This window comes from Myiozetetes cayanensis, unplaced genomic scaffold (assembly GCF_022539395.1).
Source record: "Myiozetetes cayanensis isolate MyiCay16 unplaced genomic scaffold, myiCay2020 scf5-8, whole genome shotgun sequence".
Classification (NCBI taxonomy): domain Eukaryota; kingdom Metazoa; phylum Chordata; class Aves; order Passeriformes; family Tyrannidae; genus Myiozetetes; species Myiozetetes cayanensis.
In genome coordinates this window covers 84,263,208-84,279,290 of record NW_026087742.1, presented here as the reverse complement: position 1 = coordinate 84,279,290, position 16,083 = coordinate 84,263,208, and the positions used below count along the sequence as shown (strand labels likewise).

At 37.9% G+C, this 16,083-nt stretch overlaps 1 protein-coding gene across 1 annotated transcript in view; it reads right to left on the bottom strand.

Moving 5' to 3' along the window:
* Positions 1-1,557: 1,557 nt before the first annotated feature.
* OCA2 (OCA2 melanosomal transmembrane protein) overlaps positions 1,558-16,083 on the bottom strand; it is a 185,938-nt gene continuing 171,412 nt past the window's right edge. The window contains exon 24 of the mRNA XM_050334190.1: positions 1,558-2,101. Within this exon, the coding sequence (XP_050190147.1) occupies positions 2,014-2,101 (88 nt within the window). The 3' untranslated portion in view covers positions 1,558-2,013. The remainder of the gene's footprint in view (positions 2,102-16,083) is intronic.

The following is a 16,083-nucleotide window of genomic DNA, read 5'->3' as shown; positions in this document are numbered from 1 at the left end:
TGTTTCAGAAGCAGGATGTGGGTTTGTTTCATTTTTCTATCCCTTACAAAGCACAATAAGAAATAAGGAGGAGAGGGGAAAGGGAGGGGAGAGGAGAAAACCTTAAATCATTGTGTTTTAGCTGAAGCTGATTTTGCATTCTCTAGGACATAATACAACAGTTTTTGCACAACCAATGACTGCACCAGGATTGCTCCAATATGAGAAATGTTGAGGGTTATAAAACACTGTGCAACTATTTTTAACCAGAAATCAATGTTAAGCTGATTAAAATAAATGTTCCTCTAATTGGAACAGAATTCCAGTTATTACACAGTAAACTGCTCTTGACATTGAGAGTGAGACAGTCCAAATTCAATTTCAGACAAATTGTCTGAGGAGTGTCTTTTAGGCTCATCTGTTTATTTTTTGCTTTGTATTATTTTGATCCAGGCTTTTTGCAGGGCTTTAGTGGGGTTTTCTGGGTTGTTTTTGTGTTGGTATTTTTGGGGGGATTGGGTCATTTCTTATATATGTATACAAGAAAGTGGAGGTTATGTTTGTTCTGGGAGAAGATCTTATGTTCTACAGGTGGTCACTTTTAGAGTAACCTCAAGGTTTCTCAACAATGTTGCAAAACTCAGCTCCATCATGGGAGACTTTACCAACCAACCCAGGGTGCTGAGCATGGATTGTGATGGAAATGTTGGTGGGAGGTTTTGGGGCAATGGAGAAATCTCTTCCCCTCTGGTTCCACACACTTTCTCCGCTGTTACTGAATCTACTAGGAGGGGTGGTAGCAACCCTTGCTTTGAGTGGGTGCTGTGCTTCATTTCCATTAGCCTCTTAATATCACATTTCAGACTTTAAAAAAAGTCATGGTGAGGAATACAATCTGCATATGAATAAAATGAGCTGTATGATTAATCTCACACCCCTTTGTGGGATATACTGCTTCTTTCTCACTCACCTGGGTTATGTCAAGGACAAACAGAAGGCTCCCCGTAATTCAGCCTTTCAACTCAGGTTGCACTCAACAGGCTGCCAATTTTTCTGACTCAAGATAAAATAGACCCACCAGTAATTCAGGCCAAACCCACTAAGGTTTTGGAAGATGGGGACTGAGCCCTTGAATACCTCACAGGACTTAATATTCATAATGAGAATTTTGACCTGTTCTGACAGCCAATTATAAAATATGTGGTTTAACACACTATGATCCTTAGAGATAAGGAAATCAAAGCAAAAGTATGATCTCATTCTATCATATAATGTATTGCACTATTAAAATATTTAGAGTACTCCTTCAGGAAAGTGAATTAATAATTAAATGGAAGATGCCCAATGCTTTATCACAATTTATGTCTATGCTTATGTAAGAAGAGGGACATTAATTTACTTTAAAGAAAAAAAAATGGTAGCCTAACACTGTTTAGGAGTTAAAAATGTTTAAAATGAAAAACAAAGCATCCACAGAATGCAGTCCCAATTCCAAAATAATAATTCCTTTCACAGCACATTTTTAGGACATGTGTTTATTTTTAAATGTAGATAATGATACATCTTTCATAGTGTACAGACTTTCTGCTTAACTGTCAATTATTACAACTTGAATATTAGTTACTTTCATACAAATAGCTAAATATATTGACAAAGAAAAATGAAACCCTAAAAAGAAATTACTGAACATCTGCTATTGTGAATGAGTTTTTCATCTGTGACTGTACTCAGATTGTGTCAATACAAACTTTCAGGCACAGCATACTCCCTTGAGATGCTTCCTTTTTATCTGCACAATAATTGCATTCATAATTAAATATATGGATTCTTTTAACTTTGATTGTCTAGTTCTGCAAATTGTTCATAAAACAGAAGGTTAAGAATGACCAAACCTGATGTTTATGCTGACAATCAATTTGATTAATACCATATGTTGAAGTTTTACACATTTTTTTGCTTTCATATGTGTTCTTAGCATTCTGATATAAACTAAATGAAAGAGAAAGCCTATTTGAGTCTTGAAAGTATAAATTACTATGAGTTCCAACCTACTACAACATGAGCAACAAGAAGATAGCACATCCCAATGGTACAGGACACAATCATCATGGGGAAACCTAACCTGAAAGAACAAGAAAATCAAGTAAAGATTAACAAGGATACAATAGTTTGCTCTCCAACCAATTTACAAAAAGGAAATTTAAATTATCCTACACATAACAAGAGACAAATATGTTTATAGCAATGCCAAAAGCATAGATGTACTGAGCATATGACAGTCTAATATTCAAGATTATATTTCTACTTCCAGCCTATTTTAGTGATACAAGGTCAAAATTTGCATAACTTCATTGTTTTCAGGACGTCTCCTCCAATGTACACTGTCTCAGAATCTGGTGTGCCTTGTTGTTTTATTGTTATGTGTTTTTTCCTCAAACTCAACATGCAATATACCAGCAAAAAATGATTCTTACAAATTATGCAGCATTAGAATAGATTTTCAAGGGTGTATCATTCATTTCAGATTAGTTGTGTAACCCTGGTATGGCACTCTGTAACTTAATATGGATGAAAGTCTTTAAATTGTTGCCCTGTTGATCTGTAGTCAGCTATCATTCCTCTTACATACACACCTCTCACCAGGTTTAACAGACTTGAGTACTAACAGACTGTTGGAAGTCAACCCCAGGCTCCTGTAAAAATGCTAAAACACTGCTGTTCTATCAAAACAACTATTTCTTTCTCACCACAGAATAAGATTTTATGGCTATCTTTGAACTGACAAACAGAGACAGCAGAGACAGACAAGTGGAAAGGATGTTGTGGAGTTGGCCAAGTCCTGCTCTGCTAAATTTGTAGGTCTTTCAGATGTGTGAAAAGAAAGAAATTTTCTGAAGCTCAAAAGCATTATTGTGTTATACTTGGGATCTGTGAGGAACCACTGCTGTGATCACACTCATTTTTTTTATACTACTAAAATCACAAGGAGAACTGAGATGAGAAATGGTCATGCCACTAATGAGCCTCCTTATATACTTTCTTTTGTCAAGTTCAGACAAGGTTTCCATAAAACTCAGCAAAGCATGACAATATTCTCTGAAGTACAGCATTTCATTTATGCTTTTCTTTGAACTAAGACCAACTTAGTCCATGTGGGTCTATTAATTGTGCCTTTTTGCCTTACTTATTAGGAGCCCTTAGGAAGGTTCCTCAAGCCCCTCTTACAAAGCACTAACAAAGATGCTCAGGAGGACACCCTTCTCTGACCTTGGTTGAATGAACAGCTCCTTCCTTTAGGAATCTACAGCTAGAAGGGACAACTCGGGGCATTAAGTCTGGCCCCCACTTTCTCAGGCTATGAAACCACTTACTTAAAATTGAAATGAAACTTCTTAATCTGTCACTGACGTCTGCTTTCTACCTGCAGCTGCAACATTACTCTAAACCTAGAGATCCTCATGAGACATGTTTCCTTCACTGCTGTTTTTCTGAAAAGCTGACTGCCAGAAGTATAGATGAGACCAGCAGATCAGAAGTGCTATCACCTTTAACAGTCATTGGTTCGAGTTACTAACAACGGAACTTTACTAGAAGTGAAAGTCACTGCTAACACAAAAATAATCAGCTCTAATCTATAAAGTTTGCAGAATAACTAGGAAGTTAATAACACAAACACTCTAAAAAATACATTGGAATTATTTAGGAAAGAACAAGTTTGTCCATAATGGCCACTCTTCATGGCTACTCTTGGTCCAGTATCAATGTGAACCAATCTCACATTGACCAGTAGAAATACATGCAAACCAAGAATAAAAGGAAATCCTTGCAAGACAGGAAATGTACAAAGAGAAAACTGACAGGGCTGACAGATCATCTCATTTCAGTCTCCTTGACATTCATTGGAAGAAGCTGGACTGTCTCTATGTGTTCAGAAAGCGTTCCTGTGCCCATCGCCCAATATTGCCTGCAAGATCTGCCCAGAAGGACAGTTCTGTGCCTGGCTCCAGAGGTTTTCTCCTTTCTCTCTCTTGGGTTTTGGACCTGGTATGCTGGCCTCTTCTGCAGTTTTGGTATCGGGTATCATTATTGCTGTTCTGGCTCCAAAGACATTAGTGTTAAGCTGCTATTTGAACTTGGGAAAAGAGAAAGTGAGAGTAGAGAGAAGAGCCAGCTGTGTCCAACAGGTGAATGGTGAAAGGAGTGAAAAATTTTTAGAAAGGGTCATAGAATTGTCACAACTTTCAAACATTTCCTGGAAAGTCTAAAATGTGTTTGGAGAACTTATTTTTCTTCTTTTTGTTCATATGACCATGCATAATACTACAGAGAAGTTTTATTTTTTTTCCAGTCTGAGTTGCTTTTGAATGACTAGCTTCTTGAAAGAGCTGAATCACTATTCAGTCACTAAATTATGATAGAGCTGATAATATTGTAAAACAGTTGAGCTAAAGCATCTCCTGAAGTTATTTTAATAATAAAAAAAAAAAAAAAAAAAGGCAAAAATTAAATAAGTAAATTTACTGGCTAGTCAACTGCTTCTCAGACCCTTTCCTTTTTTCTCTCAGCAAATCTGATCTGTAGCATTCCCTAATCTCACTTAGACAAAAGTGTCCTTCAGTATATCTAATGAATGCTCCCTGCAGCTCTATCTACATGACAGGCTGGTGGGCTGGAGATTGCTATAACTCTCGTAAGAACACCGTCTGGTTGTTTGACAGAAAACATAAATCTATTGACCTCACAGTTAGCAAACACTGAGCTGGCACTGGGAGGAGTGGGGACAGAGCAGATCTTAATCTGTATTAATGCAACCTAACAAACCTCCCTGGAGAACGCATAATAGCTCAGCAGTGAATGGCAATGTAATGTCTTTGTGAAGACTGGCAAAGGAAGGGAAGGACCCAGAAAGATTGAAGGTCTACTTGACCATTGAAAACAAAACAAAAAAGCTCTCTCGAGCTTGGAGGAACTGCATGAAGGAAAATGGATTAATTATACAGGGCCACATACAGGAGTTATGATCATACCCCCACCATCACAGTGCCAGTCAGATGTGTAGCTGGAGCCAGAAACAGCCAGTCTGTGGAGGAACCTCATTTCACTTAGTGTGGATGTTTGCACAGGGCACAAATGCAAAACTGTAATTCTCATTGCATGGACAATTACCCCTCAACTTGAGGTCTGAATTTCAGACTTGCTGGCCTGAGCACTAATGTAATTGGATCAAATTCAATGTGGAATTTGCGTACCAGAGAGAGAGAAGATAAACTCAGTCAGTAAGTATTAGTTACTGCAGAGTTAATCAGTTACTTGAGTTGGTTCAGTGCCCTGTCATGCTATTTACACTAACCATTGGTCTCCCCCACGGAACATAAAATTCCTGTCCCAGGCCACATACAACACAGTGTATAGCTGCAAATGTTTTCTTTAGTTGTATTAAGTCTAAGAATTAATTTTAAACAATGTAAAAATTACTTCCAGGAAGTCTCATTTCAAGCATACTCCTTGGAGTCAAAAAGCATCATGTCCAGCAAAAAGGATCAGTAGAGTTTAGAAATCATAAAAACCTTTCTTGTACTAAAACATCTGACTCAGTGAGGATATTTGGCATAAAAATTTTTGTGCCCTTGCCTCTCCCTCTCTGCAGACAGGGATATACACATAGCCAGCATGGTTTAAAATAGTACATCCTGACTCTCCACAGCCAGCTGAGGGAATTTTTACCACCGGAGAGAGGAAGCAAGGTCAGATTCAAGGAAGGGAAGGATGGCAGGATCTAGTATTCACCTTAAATATTCAGCTTAAATATACATGAAAAACAGATGTTAGCTCAGTGTGAGATGGAGTATTTCTAGTGAGAGCCGCAGGGATTTGTCTTGGACAAAATTTTACTTAATAACTTCAGCGATCCAGTAACAAAGAGCTTGCAAATCGTCCCAGGGCGGGACAGATGTCAGACTCTGTGGAGAGCAGAATTCAGTATGTTCTTAGCAAATCAAAATGAGACTTTGAAATTAAGAAAATGAAACTCTCTTAAGGGAACTTTGAAATATGTATTAGAAGTCAACCATGGGCAAAAGAACAGCAAGGAAAGTGAAGCTTTTCACTGGAAATGACCTACATATTTTTAATTCTGCCTTACTGCAGAGCCTCTGGCACTGTATTTACTTAGAGAAAAGTAAACCTGTGTATGATTATTGTGGGAATAAATTCTATTTTTAGTAAGTTTCTCCAGAAGTGAATATTACAGTTTTCTTAGGTTATAAATTTATCCAATATTATTTGCTAAATAATAATAGTGAAGCCTTTGGAGTTGGAATTGAGTTTTCTTGGACAAATTGATCTCCTACATTACCTTAAAGTTCTGTTTTGTGATGCTTCAAGAGCCAGTAAGACCCAGTATTACAGGACCCAGGTTCAGTGCCCTGTTCTGCCTGATTTGGGACATGAAATACAAGATGTTCTCATGCATGAAAACCTTGCCTATAGGCACTGCCTTCATTGACAGCTCATAACTTGCACAGCCTGTGCATCCATGGGGAAATCTGTGGAAGAAGCATGTCCCCAAGGAAATGGGGAACCTTCAGTGGAAAAAGAACAGCAGAAATCTCCCAAGACCAAACCACTGGTAGTGAAAGAATCTTGGTGGTAGACAGGGGTAAGAGTTAAAACTAATTTCTACTCTTATTTGTGTTTGCAATTTAATGCACAATATAAATTCAACTGGTGGAGTTTGCATCAGGCTTAAAATTTTGCTTTTCTTGCTTCATCTCAGTTTTATACTATAATTTATGTAGAAGGTATAATGTCAGCTTTGCAGAAAAGGACACAGGGTTCATAGCGGACACAAGGTTGAACGTGAGCCACTAATGTGGCTTTGCAGCAAGGAAGGCTAATGGTATCTTGGGCTGCGTTAGGAAAAGTATTGCCATCAGGTCAAGGGAGGTGATCCCTCTATTCAGCACAGGTGAGGCTACACCTGGAGTGCTGCATCCAATTCTGGTATTGCCAGTACAAGAGACATGGGCATTGGGCATAATGGAGAGAGTCCAGTGAAGGGCCAGAAAGATGATTAAGGGACTGGAGTATCAATAATACAAGGAAAGGCATGAGATTCGGAACTGTGCAGCCCCGAGAAGAGAAAGCTCAGAGGGGAACTCATCGATGTGTTTAAGTTATTGAAAGGACGGTGTAAAGAATACAGTACCTGGCCCTTCTCAGTGATGCACAGTGAAAGGACCAGAGACAGCGGGCACAAACTGAAACACAGGAAGTTCTGTCTGAACATCAGGAAACACTTTTTTACTGTGTTGTTGACAAAGCACTGGCAGAGGTTGCCCAGGGAGATTGTGGAGTCTCTGTCAGAGGATGCAGTAAGGCCACGGTGCCTAGCACCATGGAAAAGAATGTAAATAAGAGGTGAACATCCAATCATATGTGAAGGCTAGTGGTAAATTATAGATAACAGAGCTAAGACTAGTGTTAGTATGTAAGATTCTACAGGACGGTGTGTGAGTGCAGTTGTGTGAAGAACAAGATGTAATATTCTGGATGGAGCAATAAAAGCTGAATTTAGGCCATCATCATAGAATGCCCAGTTTTGTTATTTTGGTCGTCCTCACAAACAACGACAAGTCTCCATCCTTGGAGGCACTCAAAAATCATGTGGATATGGGCCTGGGAAATAAGCTCTAGGTGGTCCAGTTTGAGAGGGAGCTCCAGAGGTCCCTTTCAACCTCAGTCAGTCTGTGATTCTCACTCACCTACTTGTTCCTCTGTTATTCAACACAGGATAAGTATGTACCATCTGCACACCTGAAGACTGAAATTTCATCAGAAAATATTTAACAAAGAACAAAAGACACATAATTCTTCTCAATCTTGGACAGGCTCTCATGGTATGCAGCACTTTGCTCTGGAATTACGATAATCATGAATTCATTTCAAAAGGACATCTAAAAGTCTATGAAAGCAGCCTCAAAAAAGAGACTTGGGTGTGGGCATTCTTAGGACATATGTAAGGTTAGTTCTGAATGAAAGTTACACCTTCTAATGAAGTGCCATAATTCAATTGGCAAAGTAAGCAATTTTCTTTTCAACGAAAGGATATAACCACAATATTCATCCCATTTCTTCCTTTCCTTTCTTTCAGTGCAGAGTATCTTATGAATCTCCTACCATTTTGGTTGTATTAACCTTTCCATCATTCCTTGTCTTTGACCTACTGATCCAGTTCTTCTGAATGGCAAATATGGACAATAATAACAGCTTAAAGAAAATATATTCAAAATGTTTATCACATGCCCATGACTCCTTCAAATCCAGACACCTGTTGTAGCTCAGAAAACAGGTGGCTAAAACTGAAGTGATCATTACTTTAACATTAAATTGCTATGAATTTCATATAGTCTGTAATTACATTAAAATTACAGTGTGGTTACCTACTAGTTACCATACACTGGAGTTACTGTGTAATTTAAAACACAGAACAAAACCTACAATTCTATTTTCTTCTGCTTGTTGAAATTATAATAATTTCTCATGATATTCTATCTGTTTTGAGTCTTTGCCAAGATTTCCCATAGAATTACTGCCAGTAGTAAACTTAAGATAGGGAAAATCATACCCTGAGTGAGAAAACACAAAAGTGTTAAGTTGTGCCTACTACAGTCTAGAACATCCTCCTAAAGGTGTTTTGCTGTAACCTCAACATGCAGAACAAGCAATGGGCCTTTCCTTGGCCTTCTAAAGTATGATTACCAAAAGAAAAAAGTGCAGGGAACTACAGGCCTGTCAGCCTGACTTCAGTGGTAGGGAAGGTCATGGAGCAGATCATCTTGAGTGCCATCACACAACACTTGCAGGACAACCAGGGTATCAGGACCAGCGAGGGCAGGTTTATTAAAGGCAAGTCCTGCTTAGCCAACCTCATCGCCTTCTATGACAAGGTGACCCACTGAGTGGATGAGTGAAAGGCCATGGATGTTTTTTGCCTGGACTTTAGTAAAGCCTGTGACGCTGCTTCCCACAACATTCTCCTGGAGAAAATGTCTGCTCATGGCTTAGACAGATGCACTGTTTCCTGGGTAAAAAACTGGTTGGATGGCCAAGCTCAGAGGGTGGTGGTGAACAAAGTTACGTGCCAGTCACTAGTGGTGTTCCCCAGGGCTCAGTACTGGGGCCAGTCCTGTTTAATATCTTTATCAATTATCTGGAGGAGTGGATCAAGTGCACTCTCAGCCAGTTTGCACCAAGTTGGGTAGGAATGTTGATTTGCTGCAGGGTAGGAAGGCTTTGTAGAGGGATCTGGACAGGTTGGATTGATGGGCTTGAGACCAATTGTATGCAGTTCAACAAGACAAAGTAGCATCTCCTGTACTTTGGTCACAACAACCACATGCCTTTCTACAAACTGGGGAAAGAGTGACTGGAAAGCTGCCCTGTTGAAAAAACCTGGGGGTGCTGGTTGACAGCCACTGAACATGAGCCAGGAGTGTGCCCAGGTGGCCAAGAAGTCCAGTGGCATCCTGGCTTGTATCAGTAGTGTGGCCAGAAGGACTAGTGAAGTGACTGGAAGTGCCCCGTACTCAGCACTGGTGAGGCCACATCTTGAGTGTCCAGTTCTGGGTCTCTCACTTCAAGAAAGACATTGAGGTGCTGGAGTATGTCCAGAGAAGGGCAACAGAGATGGTGAAGGGTTTAGCAAGAAAGGCCTATGAGGAGTGGAGGAGAGAATTGGGGCTGTTTACCCTGGAGAAAAGGAGGCTCGGGGTGGACCTGCAACCTACTCTGCAACCACCTGAAAGGAGGTTGTGTCAAGGTGGGGCTCAGCCTCTTCTCCCAGGCAACTAGAGACCGGACAAGAGGAAATGGCCTCAAGTTGCACCAGGGTATGCTTAGGTTTGATATTTAAAAGAATTTTTACACTTTGAGGGTGGTTAGGCATTGGAAGAGGCTGCTCGGGAAAGTGTGGAGTCACCATCCCTGGAGGTAGACACTGCAGTGTTAGGCTAATGGTTGGATTTGATAATATTAAGGATCTATTACAACATAAATAATCCTAAGATTCTATGATTCTATGATCAGGGAACCATCTTCTCTATAGACAGAGTAGTTCACTTCATATCCTACTAAAGAAGTAGAACATGCCATGATAAAGTGCAGCATAAAGATTCAAGATGATCTGATAGTGATTTTTTTTATTTTATCAATGCAATCAGTGCAATTTTATCAATGCAATCATCTTTGGATCTGTTGTCATTTCTTACCAATGTATTTGCTCTACACATCCCTAGGCAGACCCCAAAACAAGTTTAGTCCTCAACTTGTTGCTTTGTTATGAAACCTTCACGCCATTCTAAAGTCTAGGAAATGCAAATATATGTAATTGGTTTAGCTTCTTGGGAAAGCCATACTTATTACTCTCCCATCCATCTGTGTAATGAGGTGTAGTGGTGAGTCTGAGCTTAAGAAGATTAAAATCATCATGGCCAACTAGAAGAGAAAGGCAATGAAGTATGTCTTCCCTGACAGTATGTGTCTTCATTAATTGTTTGAATGCTTCTGATACAAATATTCTACTATGAGATAGATTTATACAAAACTGTGTAAGGTTTACTGTGCAAAAAAAAAAAAAAAAAAAAGAATTAGGACTCCTGAAATAGGTTTTGCAATGTTTGCAGTTATAGTTTCTGTATTTTATGAAGCATTTAACATATTGTAAACTCACTTCTGACAATTATATGCTTTTTTGCCTTGCAAAAAGCAAATTTGAGGCTTAAGGATATTTTCATCAAAATAGCTTTTTACAGATCAAATCTTTCTGCTATAGAAATGTCTCATAAAATAAAATGTTTTGTGTATTTTTGAAACAAACTGTACCCACAATGTTTTTAGACTAAACTGTATTTCTGTGTAGTCTAAACAAATCAAAGGTAATGGATATGGCAGAAATTAACTGGGTTTATTTTAGCAACAAAATGTTTCAAATTGAATAACCTTTACAGACTCTGTATTATCTCGCTTTTTCTCAGGAATTCAGGAATGGAAGTTGCCTGAATGTTATTTCCATTAATGCCCTTAATCCTCACCCTCACAAATGGTATCTTGGGGCACTTTTCTTAGGTTTTATTTTCTTCCAAATGTACTCTTTTATTTTGATTAAAGCACAAGATAAAAGGAAATGACATTTTTACAGAAGAAACTAATCAGTCAATTCTTTAATAATTTCATCAGAGCACTCTCAACTAATTTAAAAGCCCTGGACTTTACTTAAAAGCCAGATGTTGTATAAGAAAGAGTATGTTCCACCCTGTTCCCCTCTCCTCTTTCTCTCCCCTGTGAGATTCCCATTCATGTGCCACCCAATGTGATGATAGAGAGCACACATACAGCAGTTCACTGGGACAAAGGAGCAATGTAATTGCATTTTGAATTAAGAAGTAGAAGGATGTTTCCTGTGCACTAATGATGATTTTTCATTATGAACTCAGCAGATGCCTCTTGATAAAAGGCTGTTGATGATGTAAGGCCATTAAACCTTCCACCACAAACCCTATGCTATAGGCCACACAGTCTAAGTGAAGAGCAGAGAGTGGAGATTTTCATTCCAGCAGTCTGTGCTTGGAGGTTTCTCTCCCACCCATAAAAAGGCAAATAAGGGGGCAGATGGAGCCTCAAATACTTCACTGCCATCACGGTGCACTACACTGTACAGGTCTTCCTATCCCAGAGAAACCACAGGTATGAGCTCTTATATGTTCACTACATGGAAAACTTCTATAAACTACAGGTCTAATTTTAAATGCACTAGCAAACTAAGATTATAAATAAAATGAATGTTACTCTAAGTGCATCCAGTCCACAGCATGTTAAAGTTCCCATATATAAAGCACTAAAAAAACAAGTAATATATAAATATATCCCTCTGTATTGTCACAGATATATACCAACATTTCTAATGAGATGAAAGACAATCCTAGAATGGCCTGGGTTGGAAGAGAACTTAAAGACCATCTAGTTACAACTCCCTTGCCATGGGCACGGACACCTTCCACTAGAATAGATTGCTCAGATCTCCATCCAACCTGACTTTGAACACTTCTGGGGATGGGGCATCCACAACTTCTCTGGGAAATCTGCTCCAGTGACTCATCATCCTCACAGTAAAGAATTTCTTCCTTATATCTAATCTAAACATACTCTCTTTCAGTTTGAAGTCATTACCCCTTGTCCTGCCACTACACACTCTTGTAAATAGTCTTCTCCACCTGTCTTGTAAGCTCTCTTCAGGTACTGGAAAGCCACAAGTAGATCACCCTGAGGAGACCTAATAGATGGACAAGATAGAAAAAATATAGTATAGAGAAGGAGGTAAGTACCACTAGCAGGATGTTTTAACTGGGGCTTAACTACATAGCCAGTTCACAGATGTTGAAGTCAATCAGAATTATCACTGTCTAATTGTTACAGATGGCAGACAGGTGTCACTCAGGCCTGCCTTGGGAATGAGAATTAGAGTGACTGAAATCAAGGAAAAATAGGAATAAAATCATTAGACTTTTTTTTAATTATGAAGACAATTAAGAATCTTCATATTTTAAACAAGTGGGTGAAAAATAAGGTGGTTGCTACACTAGTTTCTGCCTCCCTCCTCCTAACTCTACCTCTGCAGCAGAAGAGATGGATTGCTACTCCAGGAATGCAAGCATGGAGTATAAACCCATGTGGGTGTTGCTTCATGAGCCTACACTGACCTGGTAACAGAACACAGGAGTGTCATAGAAGTTTGCCAGTGAGTGAGTTGTGTAGAGATAGTCTGGGCAACCATTTACATCCAAGCTACATGCACCCTTTTTCTGGTTTAGTCTTTTGAACAACAAACGATTGGTTTAAGTGTCATCAAGTGATTCTGTATTATCCTTAAATCCCACCACAGAAACACACTATTAACTTTCTAAAAGAGCAAGATTATTTTTTCAGATATGTTTAAGATATTTTCCATTTTAGTTTATTTCTCTGAATTTAGCCTTTCCAGCTAGGGTCAATACAATTATGAGATTCCTGCCTTAGATACAGAAAGAAGGTACAATGATGCATTTTAATGCATTTCAGCTGTAGCATTATGAAACAAAATCTGAAGCAAGAACTTGGTATTAATATCCTTACAGGGCCAGAGATGGAATGTGAGTATTTCTTGACTGGAATAATTAGATGAGGGTTTTTTTCCCTTTTGCCTTTGAAAAGTCTATTCTTTAAAAAATTTCCATAGATTTACCTGTATGACACTTGGTTTTGAATCTCTTCTAGTTTTTGTTTAGCCTTCATTATCATCAAATAGTAATGAAAATAATAACTGGCTTAATAACAAATGAACCCAGAAATAGACACAAATATTTTTTAAATTGTTTAGTAATATTTAGTAATATATGTCAAATAGTACTACAAAGGCAAAAAACATAAACATGAAAAACCTCCAACTCAGCACTGGCTTTCAAACTTTCCTAGGATAAATACTTTCCTTTTTCTTTAGTAGATTTTTGCAAGGTTCGTAGAATAAAATTGACATGTTGCAATAAAAAAACCCAACAACTCAAAGAAACAAACAACACAACTGCCCCCCTCCCCCCAAAAAACCACACACACACACAAAACAAAACAAAAACAAACAAACAAAACACAAAAACAAAAACAAAACAAAACAACAAAACAAAAACAAAAACAAAAACACACAACTCCAAAATCCCAAAACCCAACAAAACCTTATCTATTTTCAGGAACAAGTGTTGTATCTGCTCCCATAAAAGCATCTCTTAGTCACTATCAATTTAAAACCACTATCATTACCTAAACATTATCATTTTAGCCTATTAAGTTGCTATATATCCGTTTTAAAATTTAGAGTAGCCCTTTTTAAGTAACCCTCATTGAAGGTTGAATTGGAAGTTATTATTCAAGTGGTTTACTAGTGCTGTTTACATTAACACAATACCCCGGAGTGTGAATATAATCAGGAAGATAATGATTTTTTTAAGTTATCAAAATTCACTGCTAAGTTCAAGCAGTAAAAAGCAAAGAATACAGTAAATACTACTACATCTCCTGTGTGACAAATAGTGTCTAGTTTACACAAGAAGAATCTACTTACTATTGCATTAAAAGCACTACTTCCTTCAAGCAGTTCTAATTTCAAATGCATTACAATGAAAATAAGGTAAACAGTAAATTCTCCTTTCTTCTGATTTTGTTGGGAGATACCAGAATAGCCTGTTTGACACATTATCAAGTAACAGAGGGAAAAGCACTTTGCCGGTTCTATTAAAAATATCAAATTATTTGAGAAGATGAAGTGCCCTGTAAAACCATGATTATGATGTAACTCCAAATGTCTGTATGATGTTTTGGCAGGCAAACATGAAGCATGTAATAAAGCAAGCTCAAGTGGAGAACTAATATTTTCTCTTAAAACACTTGTTAGTCAAGGTACCTACAGCAAATCTGTATAAGTTTCATACTGACAATGTACTCTAAAGTTTCCCAGAATTATGTGTCTTTCTGCCATCTAATTTACCTTTTTGTTTGGATCTTCTGTAAAGTGTTTTGCAAAACAGTGTTTAGAGATACATAATTTCTCCAAGCAAGTATTCTCAATCCAGCACTTTCTGTCTAATTCTAGTAATTGCCAAAATACCCTATTTAATTAGAAAATAATTTTCTAATTTCAGCAATATTTGAATAAGACTCTTTTTCAGCAACTATAGTGACTGTCTAATCAAATTTAGCATGTTATAATTAACTAGCAACTTGGCAACTGAATGAAGCTGAAAAAAGTAGGAATTTTTTGGAAAACAAAGCCAATTTGTATCAGCACTTAAGACACTACACATGTGAGAATTCAAATTTGTTTTGCTCAATACAAACATCTGTGTAGGAACTTTATATCATCTCCCAGATGGAATAGAAACTGAAACTGAGTTAAGGAAGTTTGGCTTTTTATCTTTCTGAGTCAAATTACAAAGAGCATAGAAATGGAAATTCACCAGTTCTTCTCTTCTTACAATCATCTCTACTTGGCTGAACTTGTTCCCTTCCCAAGTTCCCTTTCCTCCCTTCTCCCACCAAGCCATTTATCCCCAGCTTATGACACACAGTTTGTCAGAACAGGACTATCTTCCACCCATTTGTTTAGGAGCTCAAACCCTGCTCACGGGCATATAACTCTGAAATGAATCACCTTCTAGGAGCTGTTCCTTTCCATTAACTACAATGACAGCCAAGTGTGGAAATAAAGATATCAACACTGTAAAATGGAAAAGTGAGGTGAGATAAATCTCTCTGTTACTGACAAGCAGCTCCATGAACCCTAGAAAATAATGAAGCCCTATTTTGTACCAATTTGTGTCTTAAGTTTGATTGACTTTCTGCCCAAGTAGAAATCTTATTACTGTAACTTATAATGATGCTCACCTGCATGGATTTTTTCCAGTGTGTAAAGAAGTATAGCCTCAGACTCCTCTTTCCTCGGTGGGAATATTAATAGGGTTTCTTTCCCTCTTCCCAGCCACTGACTTTGACGACATTTCAGAGATTTTAATTATATTTGAGAAATCAAGCCCCCTTTCCCCACCATTCTCTCCCCGTCAAAAGTGTTTGAAGTTCATAAGCCTAATCAGAAGTCATAAGTTGGAAAATATGACAACATATTCACAGCAACACAATTGTAAGCTAGCCTTTGATGGAAATGGAGGGACAAAAAGCTTTTCAAAGGCATTCTTCTTTTCTGAAACATGCTTGTAACAAGGAGATAACTTGATATAACTCAGGAAGGATTAGAGAGAGATACCTAGCTTTGCATGTGCTTGCATTATATAATTCTAGTCTCGAATGTATTATCAGAGTGCTTATAGGTGTGGGAATATAGCAGGGAAGATAAAGAAATGTGCAGTTAAAATTCAGCATGAATTTGCATACATTTTGATTTGAAGTTTCATGTAATCCCTAAGGAATTGTTAAGTTAAATAGAAAAACTAAAATTCCATTATTAAGTTAAAAAAAAAGAAAAATTATTATCACAATTTCATTTTAAATTTCAAGGTGATTTAATTA